This window comes from Oncorhynchus kisutch, linkage group LG24, assembly GCF_002021735.2.
Source record: "Oncorhynchus kisutch isolate 150728-3 linkage group LG24, Okis_V2, whole genome shotgun sequence".
Taxonomy (NCBI): Eukaryota; Metazoa; Chordata; class Actinopteri; order Salmoniformes; family Salmonidae; genus Oncorhynchus; species Oncorhynchus kisutch.
The window spans coordinates 18967559-18983269 of record NC_034197.2 but is presented as its reverse complement, the minus strand read 5'-3'; the positions used below and the strand labels follow the sequence as shown (position 1 = coordinate 18983269).

The 15711-nt window shown below is 47.6% G+C and overlaps 1 protein-coding gene across 2 annotated transcripts in view; it reads right to left on the bottom strand.

Annotated features, from left to right (window-relative positions):
• The window catches only part of LOC109869349 (plexin-A1), a 344851-nt gene that overhangs the window by 195042 nt on the left and 134098 nt on the right, over positions 1 to 15711 (bottom strand). For both annotated transcript variants that reach the window (XM_031803595.1, XM_031803596.1), the window contains exon 3: positions 11747 to 11929. In XM_031803595.1, the coding sequence (XP_031659455.1) occupies positions 11747 to 11929 (183 nt within the window). The remainder of the gene's footprint in view (positions 1 to 11746; positions 11930 to 15711) is intronic.

Here is a 15711-nt window from a genome sequence, read left to right as displayed (position 1 = left end):
GCACCAGAATCACCAGAATCACATGTTCTCTCCCAGCTTCATGGTTTGAACGATGTGCGTAATTCCAGTCCATATAATACAGTATAATACAATACAGTAATACAGTCCACACTCAAAAATATTAGATTACTGGAGCTTGTTTCATTTATTTACCCAAGAGAGCATATAGCTAGCTACATGGGTTAAGGGTTGTAGGTCTCATTAAATGTATTTAATGTAGGTCTCATTAAATGTCTTTAATATAGGGCTCATTAAATGTCTTTAATGTAGGACTCATTAAATGTAATGGCTCAGGTAGCATCAGGCTCAGGTAGCATCAGGCTCAGGTAGCATCAGGCTCAGGTAGCATCAGGCTCAGGTAGCATCAGGCTCAGGTAGCATCAGGCTCAGGTAGCATCAGGCTCAGGTAGCATCAGGCTCAGGTAGCATCAGGCTCAGGTAGCATCAGGCTCAGGTAGCATCAGGCTAGAGTTTTCATGCTGATCAAAGCTCTAATCAAATCCAGACATATTTATGTGTTTTATAATGCTTTAGTTGTGACACTTCTGGTTTTGTTGGGAAATACCGGGTTACCCAGGAGAAAAGGGATTTATTCTCTGGGTGGAACATTTGTAAAATACCTGGGAAATACCGGGTTACCCAGGAGAAAAGGGATTTATTCTCTGGGTGGAACATTTGTAAAATACCTGGGAAATATCCAAACCTAGTGGCTGTACAGTAACATGCTATACATGACGTCAGAGCTCTGACTGCGCTACACAGCTCTGACTGCGCTACACAGCTCTGACTGCGCTACACAGCTCTGTATGGGTTTTGACTAACAGACGTTATGAGCCCATCCCTCCCGGTAATTGGGCAACTTTTGCAAATCTTTTGTCTGAGTGAGGGAAATGCTGTAAATTAAGATGATTCGATGAAAAATATAATAAATATAACTTTGATATTATACAAGCAAGCCAAACACAGTCCAAATATGCACTTCACATTTCCAAATCATAACACTCAAGTCATATACAGTGTCAACGTTTATGATCACTATGTTTGATGTACAGTTATAAGACGACATGTTTCAAACCTTGGGATGTTCTGAACAGAATGAGCATATGTTTGTTTATTGTGAAGGAAATTCACCACGACACACACACCTGACACACACACACCTGACACACACACACCTGACACACACACACCTGACACACACACACCTGACACACACACACCTGACACACACACACCTGACACACACACACCTGACACACACACACCTGACACACACACACCTGACACACACACACACCTGACTCCTTGTGAAAGCCCGAACTGTAAGATCCTATTTAATAACTTAGCTAGTCATGTTGTCAATAGAACAAGCTTTCAAATGATGCCCCCCTGACCCAGATTACGATTTATAATGGGCTGTTTTTGGATTGCGTAAACAGCAACAGTAATTGTGTGATGGCGGGGATGCAGGGTTGTGTTCCAAACGAGCGAACCACATGTTGATTGCTCTAAATCCTCAACAGAACAGCAGGAGAGCTCAAAAAAGTGCAGGGTAGTTGAAGACTCTTCTTTGAGTGGGGGGAATCTGTGGAGAATCAAGTCAAGTTTATAATCTGGCCAGACTCAGCCCTGCATGGCCAGACTCAGCCCTGCATGGCCAGACTCAGCCCTGCATGGCCAGACTCAGCCATGCATGGCCAGACTCAGCCCTGCATGGCCAGACACAGCCCTGCATGGCCAGACACAGCCCTGGATGGCTAGACTCAGCCGCTGCATGGCCAGACTCAGCCCGCATGGCCAGACTCAGCCCTGCATGGCCAGACTCAGCCCTGCATACTCCACAGAGAGAGAGGGGAGGTGGGGTGGCTCAGTCTCAACTCCCCCTTTTCTCTCCAACCAAATCAAACCACAACCCATAAACTCCCCATTGTGGGGCCCACACAGAACAGAACCACCCCCACCGTCGTGTTAGGACTGTGGCCTACCATGCGAGCTAAGGGTGGGCCAGAGGGAAGGAGCAGAGAGGAGAGGGAGGGGCTCTATACTGTACTCTACAATCCCTCCAACAACCCCCTACCCCCTACATGACTGGGCTGTGTCAGGAAGTCTGCCAAGTCTCTTTACGCTTCAATTAAGCAGAGGAGAGGCCACAGCATAGCCCTGTCGTCCGCCTCAGTCCCCAGCATAGCCCTGCTCTGACTCGCTCCCCTCCTCTCCACACAGAACACACCACAGGGAGATTACACTCACGGCATCAGTCGCTTGCTTCTCCGCTGTAACGCATTGTCCCCCCCACAAAGGAACCAAAAGCCTGGGGAGTAAAGCCTTGTTTGGTGGGGAGGGGGAAGAGAGAGGGGAGCTGACAAAGCTTGTTCTTTTAGCCATGGAGAGGCTGAGAGTGGCACTGTGATATCAGGCCCAGTAATCTAATGCCTTCCGTAGCTCATGAACAATAGAGATTCTTGGCACATGCAGGGCCAACAGATGGGAGAATTACACTACCTCTGGTTATTATCTTTAAGTTTGTTCTCTTCTCCCAGTTTCTCTCCTTCTCTCCCCCCTTCCTTCTTCCTCTCCCTCGCTCTCTCTCTTTGTTGAAGAGGAATGCTAAATCAGCCCTCCTTCCTCCAGTGCTGTGGAAAAACTTTGAAAGCTGAAAAAAAAGCCTCAGCCATCAAAGGTTACCGTTTATGGATGTGTTTTAACACAAAGAGCAGAACAGAACAGAACAGAGCAGAGCACAGAACAGAACAGAGCAGAGCACAGAACAGAGCAGAGCACAGAACAGAGCAGAGCAGAGCACAGAACAGAGCAGAGCACAGAACAGAGCAGAGCACAGAACAGAGCAGAGCAGAGCACAGAACAGAGCACAGAGCAGAGCACAGAACAGAGCAGAGCAGAGCACAGAACAGAGCACAGAACAGAACAGAACAGAGCAGAGCACAGAACAGAGCACAGAACAGAGCAGAGCAGAGCACAGAACAGAACAGAGCAGATCACAGAACAGAGCACAGAACAGAGCAGAGCAGAGCACAGAACAGAACAGAGCACAGAACAGAGCAGAGCACAGAACAGAGCAGAGCACAGAGCAGAGCACAGCACAGAGCAGAGCACAGAACAGAGCGCAGAGCACAGTACAGAGCAGAGCAGAGAACAGAGCAGAGCACAGAACAGAGCAGAGCACAGAACAGAGCACAGTAGAGCAGAACAGAACAGAGCAGAGCACATAACAGAGCACAGCAGAGCAGAATAGAGCACAGCAAAACAGAACAGAACAGAACAGAGCACAGCGGGGCACAGCAAAGCAGAGCAGAACAGAACAGAGCACAGCAGAGCACAGCAGAACAGAGCACAGCAGAGCACAGCAGAGCAGAACAGAGCACAGCAGAGCAGAGCAGAACAGAACAGAGCACAGCAGAGCAGAACAGAACAGAGCACAGCAGAGCAGAGAAGGACAGAGCAACACACTCTCTCTCATTTCATCCAATAGAGAGGCAGTCACATCTCACACCAGTCAGCTAGGCAGTCAGTCAGGCAGGCAGCCAGGCAGTCAGGCAGCCAGGCAGTCAGGCAGCCAGGCAGGCAGAGCAGATCAAAGGCCAGAGCTGTTGAGTGTGGAGGTGAAGGGAGCTGTGTGAACTGCACAACCTCACAACCTCTAGCTCCACCTGATACCTAGCACTGTGGAAAACCCCCGCCAGACAGACACACTGACTTATGGACTGACATTCAAATAGACTGTTGGACCAGAGCTGGGGGAGGTTGGAAACAACTTGAATGCATGCTCACAGTGTTTTAGTGTGTGTGTGTGTGTGTGTGTGTGTGTGTGTGTGTGTGTGTGTGTGTGTGTGTGTGTGTGTGTGTGTGTGTGTGTGTGTGTGTGTGTGTGTGTGTGTGTGTGTGTGTGTGTGTGTGTGTGTGTGTGTGTGTGTGTGTGTGTGTGTGTTTTCAAGGGCCCCAGTGTTCTGATTGCAGAAACTTCTCCAGGCATGCGATGCCTACTTGATAATCACACAGCCGTGGAGTGGAGAGGAGAATCTACAGGCTTGTCTCTATCACCAATGGGCTGTAGTCTGCTCTGCTCTGGCACTAGTATCTGTGTGTTCAATCCTCCTAGAATACCCACATGTCTATGTCTCTCTTGGTGATGGAAACCTCAGGGCTAAATAAGAAATGAAGATGATGCCACTTCAAACTCAACTACAGAAGTCACTGAACCACGTGCAGGACTTCTGTCTGGAACCATGGGCCTGTCTGAGGTTAATAACATGGGAGGGATGCTCTCCTCTCTTGAGTCCAGACTGAATGCTGTTAGACACAGGCAGCCTAATGACTAACAGGACAACAATGGGGCCCATTAGGATATAACAGTGTCACTGTCTGACACATGTATCATGCTACTGTCGGCTGAACCGACTCTTGTAACAGCATGCTAGCTAAAACATGTGTTACAATGTCAACGAGCCGTACACGCATGTGAGTTTTTGATCCTCACCAAGCTGTGGCTGACTAAACACTGAGCTGCACTGTAACAAATGTCTGCTGTGTCCACTGACTAAGCAGACAGACAGTCAGACAGACAGAGCTTCTGTGAAGAATAGACAGATGGGGCAGACAGACAGAGCTTCTGTGAAGAATAGACAGATGGGGCAGACAGAGAGGGCTTCTGTGAAGAATAGACAGATGGGGCAGACAGACAGAGCTTCTGTGAAGAATAGACAGATGGGGCAGACAGACAGAGCTTCTGTGAAGAACAGACAGATGGGGCAGACAGGCAGAGCTTCTGTGAAGACTAGACAGGCAGACAGACAGAGCTTCTGTGAAGAACAGACAAATGGGGCAGGCAGACAGAGCTTATGTGAAGAATTGACAGATGGGTCAGACAGACAGAGCTTCTGTGAAGAACAGACAGATGGGGCAGACAGGCAGAGCTTCTGTGAAGACTAGACAGACAGAGCTTCTGTGAAGAATAGACAGATGGGTCAGACAGACAGAGCTTCTGTGAAGGAAAGTCAAATGGGGCAGACAAACAGAGCTTCTGTGAAGAATAGACAGACAGACAGGCAGACAAACAGAGCTTCTGTGAAGAATAGACAGATGGGGAAGACAGACAGGGCTTCTGTGAAGAATCGACAGATTGGGCATATAGACAGGGCTTCTGTGAAGAATAGACAGATTGGGCAGACAGACAGGGCTTCTGTGAAGAATAGACAGATGGGGCAGACAGACAGAGCTTATGTAAAGAATAGACTGATGGGGCAGACAGACAGGGCTTCTGTGAAGAATTGACAGATGGGGGAGACAGACAAAGCTTCTGTGAAGAATAGACAGATTGGGCATACAGACAGGGCTTCTGTGAAGAATAGACAGATGGGGCAGACATACAGGGCTTCTGTGAAGAATAGACAGATGGGGCAGACAGACAGAGCTTCTGTAAAGAATAGACAGATGGGGCAGACAGAGCTTCTGTGAAGAATAGACACATGGGGCAGACAGAGCTTCTGCGAAGACAGACAGGCAGACAGACAGAGCTTCTGTGAAGAATAGACTGATGAGGCAGACAGACAGGGCTACTGTGAAGAATAGACAGATGGAGCAGACAGACAGAGCTTCTGTGAAGAATAGACAAATGGGGCAGACATACAGGGCTTCTGTGAGGAATAGACAGGTGGGGCAGACAGACAGTGCTTTGAAGAATAGACAGATGGGGCAGACAGACAGTGCTGTGAAGAATAGACAGATGGGGCAGATGAGGGGAACAGTTGATGGGGGCTTTAGATGCAGCTGCTGTCTTCTCGTCCTCTGGAACGGGACACACACACACACACACACACTCACTCACACAGTTGTCTGTAGTTTGGAGGGTGACGTCAGGGGGGTAAAGTTAACCCTTCCTGAAGCAGCAGCTGTGCATGGCATCAGGTGGGCACTGCCCTCACATAAAGAGGCCACAGCTGCAACAACACGGTCAGGGGTAGGGCACAGACTGTCCCGTACACTGGCATTCTGGCACACACACCAACATGTACCGCCATGCCAGGGATTAGCCAGTGTGTACAACAGACAACTTGATGTTGGCCAACGGCACCTGACATTGTACATCACTGCAGTATGGAGTCCAGAGAAATTGTTTGGTGAAAATGTTCTTCCAGCATCTCAACCATCAGCGGCCATCTTGCTTATGAAAATGTCATTTTCCAGTACGGCTAAACTCATTTCACCATCTAGCTCTGCAATCACACCCGGAATCTCTGAAGATTTACCCAGACCTTCTCAAGGACACTTAAGTAATACACTGAACAAAAATATAAACTCAACAAGTGTTTGTCTCATGAGCTGAAATAAAATATCCCAGAAATGTTCCATACACACAAAAAACATATTTCTCTCAAATGTTGTGCGCAAATTTGTTTACATCCCTGTTAGTGAGAATTTCTACTTTGCCAAGATAATCCATCCACCTGACAGATGTGGCATATCAAGAAGCTGATTAAACAGCGTGATAATTACACAGGTGCACCTTGTGCTGGGGACAATAAAAGGCCACTCTAAAATGTGCAGTTTTGTCAGACAACCAAATACCACAGATGTCTCAAGTTTTCAGGGAGTGTGCAAGTGGCATGCTGACTGCAAGAATGTCCACCAGAACTGTCGCCAGAGAACTTAATGTTCTCTACCATAAGCCGCCACCAAAAATAGTTTTAGAGAATTTGGCAGTAAGTCCAACCGGCCTCACAACCGCAGACCACGTGTAACCATGTATAAACAATCAAGTTGTAGAAACATCTCAAGGATGATCAATGGAAAGTCTCATAGCAAAGAGTCTGAATACTTACGTAAATTCGTTTTCCGTATTTTTTATTTTTAATACATTTCTAAAAAAGAAAGTTTTAATTTTGCCATTATGGGGTATTGTGTGTAGATTCATTACTTTTTTATTTAATTTAATCAATTTTAAAATAAGGCTGTAACGTAACAAAATGTGGAAAAAGTGAAGGGGTCTGAATACTTTCCGAATGCACTGTATATCAAGTAATACCCCAACCTCACAGAGTACTGTAGCTGTACAGCATCCAGAACCCCTACCACACCACCGTGCCCCCCCACCCCCCCAGAGTGCAAACACTTGTAGTCTTCTGATTCAGTTCACTCTGCAAGCACGTTATGAATGCATGACCATTCTACTCTTCCCTTGTTGAGTAGATATAGACAGGACTATATATAGAGTTATGTAGAGCAGTGGTGGTGGTGGAAGAAGAGTGGGGGATAGAGAGGGACAGTAGGCCCATGCTTCACATTCCTACACACACACACACACACACACACACACACACACACACACACACACACACACACACACACACACACACACACACACACACACACACACACACACACACCACACACACACACACACACAGAGAGATACAGAGAGACATGCTATTCCAACAGGGAATTCTCTAGAGGACAGTAGCCGTGGGCAACAAGCCCACCACAGAGGAGGAGTTCAAGGTGACGAGCTACAGAGAACGAGGGAGGGGGGAGAGGAGGGAGTAGAGGGAGAGAATGCTACAGATTTGAATTCTCCAGACACTTTCACCCCTTGGTGGTAATATCATAGGCAGCTGATATAATAGCCTCTTGAACAGCCTCTCATACAGTGAGCCAGCCAGTCAAACTAGCCCAGTAGCTACACACTGCCTGGTGCTCATCCTACTGGGAATCAGGGAGAGAAGAGAGAATCAATCTCTTCTCCTAGCTCTATCATCACAACTCCTCTCCTCTCCATCATGTGCAAGTGATATCCTCCCCGATACACCAGATGAACATTGAGACAACGTCTGGCCGGAGTGAACGCTCCTCACCATTAGTCTCCCAGCTGACATTTACACACGCTGTCGTACAGTCATCACTGGAGCCAATACGCCGACTACATCATCCCCGTTTCCAAATGCTATAGCGTTAATTAGGATTTACATGGTCAATTACCTTAGATATCATGTGTCTTCATTAGTCTGCCTTACCAGCGACAGTAAAGCCCCAGATGCAGACATGACATTAGCATCAGCGCTACGTCAATAAAGGTCTGGTCACTGGGGAGCCTGTGTCCTGTCTGTCCACGTAGGACGGTCCCTGGCTAACCTTGCTGTGGCTATCCCTCCATTCATCCCTCTATCTCTCTATCCTGACCCAAGTACCTGTGGAGGAGGGGAAGTAGTGTTCACTGGCTCGTGCTTATAACCAGTCCAGAGAAGGAGAGAGAAGGCAGAGACTGAGCCTTGCTCCATAATTTATGACTTGTTAATTGGAAGTCTCTGCATGTCTCACTGCCTCAAGATTAGCTGTGCCACTGAGAATGAACAGGGCTTAATCAAATCAAATCAGGCTTAGCCACACGCCCCTCAGCCCGTCGGCACGGTAACAAGGCCAGCGCCCTATGCAGATTGGCCCATCCGTTCGGTACTGACTTGGGTATGAGGCCCAGCAGGTCAACGACACATATGGAATCATCCCACGCATCCCTTAGATCTCCCTCTCAGAGAAAATGTTATTTCTTTTTATTTCCCTCTCGCTCTTTTGTTTTTGGCGGTGGGAATGGTTCAAAGGGCTGAGAGAGGCTACTTAGCAGGAGCTGTGAGGCCTGAGGGGTGCTTCTCAGGTTGGAAATAGAAGTCATCTGAGAGAGCTTTCCAGGTTTTATGGAGATGTGGGTGTTCCTCTCCTGTGTGTGTTTGAAGCAGCTGCAGCTGTTCTGAAGCTGAGGAATCCTATTAAATGGCAGACAGTGACCCAGTGATCCCAGCTCTTCTGGCTGATACTACAGAGAGAGATCACAACACTAGCAACACAGTATGAGCACATTCTACATCCCCCACAAACATTCAGATAGACACACACATGCATATGCAAACACTCCAGCATGGGTGCCAACAGAGCTTGTGTGTGGAGGCTTTACCCAGGCACACACACATCATCTGGCGTGTGCCCCCCCCCCCCCTCCCCCCTCCCAACAACTAGACTAGCTGCATTTGAACAAGTCCACCCGGCCGCTGCCTCCACGCCTGCTAAGATTTACGCCTGTGATTATATATTCATATAGATGAATCAATAAGGGCCTTGCAGCCACATCAACGGAGGCACAGGGCGAATTACACCCATAGACTGCTGCTTTCCATTTCATTAGGGCACGGTGCACAGTTTAACTCACAATAAATATAGCAATAAAACAAAACTGCTAGCAACGATCGGGGGCCACACACTCTCCTCTCTCCAGTCTCCAGACAGAAGCAGTGCTCTGCTCCTGCCCGCCTCAGATGTCCCTGACCGTCAAGCCACCGTCAACACTGCACTCACCAGCCAAACAAACAGATCAACAAAATCAGGAGAAAATGACAATGATGCCGCCGCATGGAATTAGGACTGCCATTTATACACGGACATGGACAGAGAGGAGAGGCGGTTTGTGATGGCACGGTGGTAAGCGGTGAGACTGTGATGACAGGGTCTCCTGAAGAGCAGGAGGGGGGTCATGGGGGAGAACGAGAGACTACAGGAGGGCCTGGTTGTGCTCTGTGGTGATGACGTTGCTTCCCCAGCTCCAGCCAGCTCCAGCCAGCCGTCTCTGCTCCTATATCTACAGCCCTGCATCGATCTATGTGTGAGGACACCAGCAGCCTGCGCCCCACCGCCCAGCACTCGGCCTCCACACAGGAAGAGTCGGTGGAAGAGGGGAAATGGGATTCCGATCATGGGAGGGATATCTTCCTTCTGAGATATGCTGATCCATCCCAGCCCCAGCCTCCACATCCCCCTCCAGCATCCTGCCTGCAGACGGACACCAACAGCACCGCTCCAAACCCCCAGCAACCTATCGCTACCTTGGTCAGAACCAAGGACTATGGGACTGGGTTTCAGCCGACTTGGCAAAACAGGAGAGACTCAGTGTGTGCACATGTGTGTGTCCTGCACCTAGACCAGCGGGCATGAGTGCCTGAGTAATGGTTCAGTGTAAATCAGTGTGTATGCAGGTGTGCATTCTGGTGTGTATGAATATGTGGTTGATTCCATGTTTCTCTATTATCCGCCACATAAAATGACCTACAAATAATTGCATACATTCAACAAAGATACTGTACAATCTACTCACCCTCAGCTTTCCATAGAGATTCTGACTAAAGCTCTAACCCAAACCCAAGGCCCTTCTTAGACTGTAGTCAGAGTGTTAACAGTCTGAAACCATCTGAGAGCCGTCCCACCTAACCCTGCTTTCCTCCCCTGTTCTCCTCTCCTCCCCTGTTCTCCTCTCCTCCCCTGTTCTTCCCTACCCCCTCCCTCCTCCCTTCTCCTCTACTGTTCCCCTTTTCTCCCCTGTTCTCCCCTCTCCTCCCCTGTTCTCCCCTCTCCTCCCTTGTTCTCCCTTGTTCTCCCCTCTCCTCCCTTGTTCTCCCCTCTCCTCCCCTGTTCTCCCCTCTCCTCCCCTCTCCTCCCTTGTTCTCCCCTGTTCTCCCCTCTCCTCCCCTGTTCTCCCCTCTCCTCCCCTCTGCTCCCCTGCTCTTCCCCCTCTCCTCCCCTGTTCTCCCCTCTCCTCCCCTGCTCTTCCCCTCTCTTCCCCTGTCCCCCCCTCTCCTCCCCTGTTCTCCCCTCTCCTCCCCTGTTCTCCCCTCTCCTCCCGTGTTCTCCCCTCTCCTCCCTTGTTCTCCCCTGTTCTCCCCTCTCCTCCCCTGTTCTCCCCTCTCCTCCCCTCTCCTCCCCTGCTCTTCCCCTCTCCTCCCCTGTTCTCCCCTCTCCTCCCCTGCTCTTCCCCTCTCCTCCCCTCTCCTCCCCTGCTCTTCCCCTCTCCTCCCCTCTTACCCCTTTCTCCCCTCTCCTCCCCTGTTCTCCCCTCTCCTCCCCTCTCCTCCCCTGCTCTTCCCCTCTCCTCCCCTGTTACCCTTTCTCCCCTCTCCTCCCCTGTTCTCCCCTCTCCTCCCCTGCTCTTCCCCTCTCCTCCCTGTTACCCTTTCTCCCCCTCTCCTCCCCTGCTCTTCCCCTCTCCTCCCCTGTTACCCTTTCTCCCCTCTCCTCCCCTGCTCTTTCCCCTCTCCTCCCCTGTTACCGTTTCTCCCCTCTCCTCCCCTGTTCTCCCCCTCTCCTCCCCTGTTACCCTTTCTCCCCTCTCCTCCCCTGCTCTTCCCCTCTCCTCCCCTGTTACCCTTTCTCCCCTCTCCTCCCCTGTTCTCCCCTCTCCTCCCCTGCTCTTCCCCTCTCCTCCCTTGTTACCCTTTCTCCCCTCTCCCTCCCCTGCTCTTCCCCTCTCCTCCCCTGTTACCCTTTCTCCCCTCTCCTCCCCTGCTCTTCCCCTCTCCTCCCCTGTTACCCTTTCTCCCCTCTCCTCCCCTCTCCTCCCCTGCTCTTCCCCTCTCCTCTCCTCCCCTGTTACCCTTTCTCCCCTCTCCTCCCCTGCTCTTTTCCCCTCTCCTCCCCTGTTCCCTTTCCTCCCCTGTTCTCCAGAGCTCAGTGAACAGCACCAGAGAAGGCACAGAAATGGCTGAGAGTGATGGGCAAACCCGCTACTCCAGTCATCTCAATCCCCCACTCAGCACAGTGGAGTCAGCAATGAGACAGAGCCTTTAGATTCATCCTCATAGCCAGAGTTGAGTAACATTCAGACACACACACACACACACACACACACACACACACACACACACACACACACACACACACACACACACACACACACACACTGAATCCACCATCATCCTACCTTCTTAATGCGTCCGCTGCGTGTGCCGGTAAAGGCCACGGTGTGGCCGTGGTATTCGTAGGCCGCCACCGAGGTCATGCCATCGTCCTTGTCCACGAACAGAGGCAGACCCTCGATGGTGCTGGTTCCTCCCAGGGGCTGGTTGAAGTCCTGCCCACAGAAGTTATCATCTATCTGAAGCGGCTGTGAGAAAGAGAGAGAGAGATATTTATGTGTATTTATTTTCCCTTTTGTACTTGTACGTCATTACAACACTGTATATAGACATAATATGACATTTGAAATGACTTTATTCTTTTGGAACTTTTGTGAGTGTCATGTTAACTGTTCATTTGTATTGATTATTTCACTTTTGTTTATTAGCTATTTCACTTGCTTTGGCAATGTAAACATACAGTGCCTTGCGAAAGTATTCGGCCCCCTTGAACTTTGCGACCTTTTGCCACATTTCAGGCTTCAAACATAAAGATATAATAAAACTGTATTTTTTTTGTGAAGAATCAACAACAAGTGGGACACAATCATGAAGTGGAACGACATTTATTGGATATTTCAAACTTTTTTTACAGATCAAAAACTGAAAAATTGGGCGTGCAAAATTATTCAGCCCCCTTAAGTTAATACTTTGTAGCGCCACCTTTTGCTGCGATTACAGCTGTAAGTCGCTTGGGGTATGTCTCTATCAGTTTTGCACATCGAGAGACTGACATTTTTTCCCATTCCTCCTTGCAAAACAGCTCAAGCTCAGTGAGGTTGGATGGAGAGCATTTGTGAACAGCAGTTTTCAGTTCTTTCCACAGATTCTCGATTGGATTCAGGTCTGGACTTTGACTTGGCCATTCTAACACCTGGATATGTTTATTTTTGAACCATTCCATTGTAGATTTTGCTTTATGTTTTGGATCATTGTCTTGTTGGAAGACAAATCTCTGTCCCAGTCTCAGGTCTTTTGCAGACTCCATCAGGTTTTCTTCCAGAATGGTCCTGTATTTGGCTCCATCCATCTTCCCATCAATTTTAACCATCTTCCCTGTCCCTGCTGAAGAAAAGCAGGCCCAAACCATGATGCTGCCACCACCATGTTTGACAGTGGGGATGGTGTGTTCAGGGTGATGAGCTGTGTTGCTTTTACGCCAAACATAACGTTTTGCATTGTTGCCAAAAAGTTCAATTTTGGTTTCATCTGACCAGAGCACCTTCTTCCACATGTTTGGTGTGTCTCCCAGGTGGCTTGTGGCAAACTTTAAACAACACTTTTTATGGATATCTTTAAGAAATGGCTTTCTTCTTGCCACTCTTCCATAAAGGCCAGATTTGTGCAATATACGACTGATTGTTGTCCTATGGACAGAGTCTCCCACCTCAGCTGTAGATCTCTGCAGTTCATCCAGAGTGATCATGGGCCTCTTGGCTGCATCTCTGATCAGTCTTCTCCTTGTATGAGCTGAAAGTTTAGAGGGACGGCCAGGTCTTGGTAGATTTGCAGTGGTCTGATACTCCTTCCATTTCAATATTATCGCTTGCACAGTGCTCCTTGGGATGTTTAAAGCTTGGGAAATCTTTTTTTAACCAACTCCGGCTTTAAACTTCTTCACAACAGTATCTCGGACCTGCCTGGTGTGTTCCTTGTTCTTCATGATGCTCTCTGCGCTTTTAACGGACATCTGAGACTATCACAGTGCAGGTGCATTTATACGGAGACTTGATTACACACAGGTGGATTGTATTTATCATCATTAGTCATTTAGGTCAACATTGGATCATTCAGAGATCCTCACTGAACCTCTGGAGAGAGTTTGCTGCACTGAAAGTAAAGGGGCTGAATAATTTTGCACGCCCAATTTTTCAGTTTTTGATTTGTTAAAAAAGTTTGAAATATCCAATAAATGCCGTTCCACTTCATGATTGTGTCCCACTTGTTGTTGATTCTTCACAAAAAAATACAGTTTTATATCTTTATGTTTGAAGCCTGAAATGTGGCAAAAGGTCACAAAGTTCAAGGGGGCAAGGCACTGTATGTTTCCCATGTCAATAAAGCCCCTTAAATTCAAAAATAGAAATTGAGAGAGAGAGGAAGAGAGAGAGACCACTGTGACTGACCCAAAGTTAAGGAAAACCTTGACTATGTACAGACTCAGTGAGCATCGCCTTGCTATTGAGAAAGGCCGCCGTTGGCAGACCTGGCTCTCAAGAGAAGACAGGCTATGTGCTCACTGCCCACAAAATGAGGTGGAAACTGAGCTGCACTTCCTAAACCTCCTGCCAAATGTACGACCATATTAGAGAGACATATTTCCCTCAGATTACACAGACCCAATTTTGATAAACTCCCATATCTATTGGGTGAAATACCACAGTGTGACATCACAGCAGCAAGATATGTGACCTGTTGCCACGAGAAAAGGGAAACCAGTGAAGCACAAACACCATTGTAAATACAACCTATATTTATGTTTATTTATATTCCCTTTTGTACTTTAACTATTTGAGAGAGAGACAGCAGCATACACACACTCCCACTGCACAACAAAAACGTGGTTGAATCAACATCGTTTCCACGTCATTTAAAAAAATTAAACGTTATGCCGTTACGTAAATCAACGCGCGAAAAAGTCATCAGCGTAAAGGGATCTATTTTTCACCCAACTTTTAACCTAAATCCAACGACGTGGTGCCATTTGTCTTGATTTCACTCAACCAAATGTAAATCAAACTCCATGTTGAACTGACATCTGTTCTCAGTGGGCTGTCACTGTGTGATAAGCGTGTGTGTAACAGGTCCCAGGAGGTATCTTTCATACGCACTGACATATGTAACCAGGATTAGTGACCTCTAACACATCACACATCACTAATTAACTGGTGCCAGGATCCGCTCGTCTATTTGAAGACATATCGCTTCCATAGTAGACAATCAATCACAGGCAACACACACACTCCGCCAGCCGCTAAGCTCTCTGGGAAGGAAGGAGATGTGCATGTGTTATGAGCTGATGTGACCAGAATGAGGGATGGAACGAAGGAAGGCCGCTGGGTGAATTCTTCAGTCATCTTGTGTCTAAAGACACAAAGTACCCAGCATGCACATTGGTGGATGGAACACATCTTAATGTCCACACAACACAATGTAGAAACTGATGGACGAATGTAAGAGGGTTGTACAGATAGAATAATTATACTGAGCTTGTGAGAGAAGTCTATTAGTATACTGTAGTTCAGACCAGTACTGGTCTATTAGTATACTGTAGTTCAGACCAGTACTGGTCTATCAGGTATATTGTAGTTCAGACCAGTACTGGTCTATTAGGTATATTGTAGTTCAGACCAGTACTGGTCTATCAGGTATATTGTAGTTCAGACCAGCACTGGTCTATTAGGTTATATTGTAGTTCAGACCAGTACTATTCTATTAGTATACTGTAGATCAGACCAGTACTAGTCTATTAGGTATACTGTAGTTCAGACCAGTACTAGTCTATTAGGTATACTGTAGTTCAGACCAGTACTAGTCTATTAGGTATACTGTAGATCAGACCAGTACTAGTCTATTAGAATACTGTAGTTCAGACCATTACTATTCTATTAGGTATACTGTAGTTCAGACCAGTACTAGTCTATTAGAATACTGTAGTTCAGACCAGTACTATTCTATTAGGTATACTGTAGTTCAGACCAGTACTAGTCTATTAGAATACTGTAGTTTAGACCAGTACTGGTCTATCAGGTATATTGTAATTCAGACTAGTACTGGTCTATTAGGTTATATTGTAGGTCAGACCAGTACTGGTCTATTAGAATACTGTAGTTCAGACCAGTACTATTATATTAGTATACTGTAGTTCAGACCAGTACTAGTCTATTAGAATACTGTAGTTCAGACCAGTACTATTCTATTAGATATACTGTAGTTCAGACCAGTACTATTATATTAGTATACTGTAGTTCAGACCAGTACTGGTCAATTA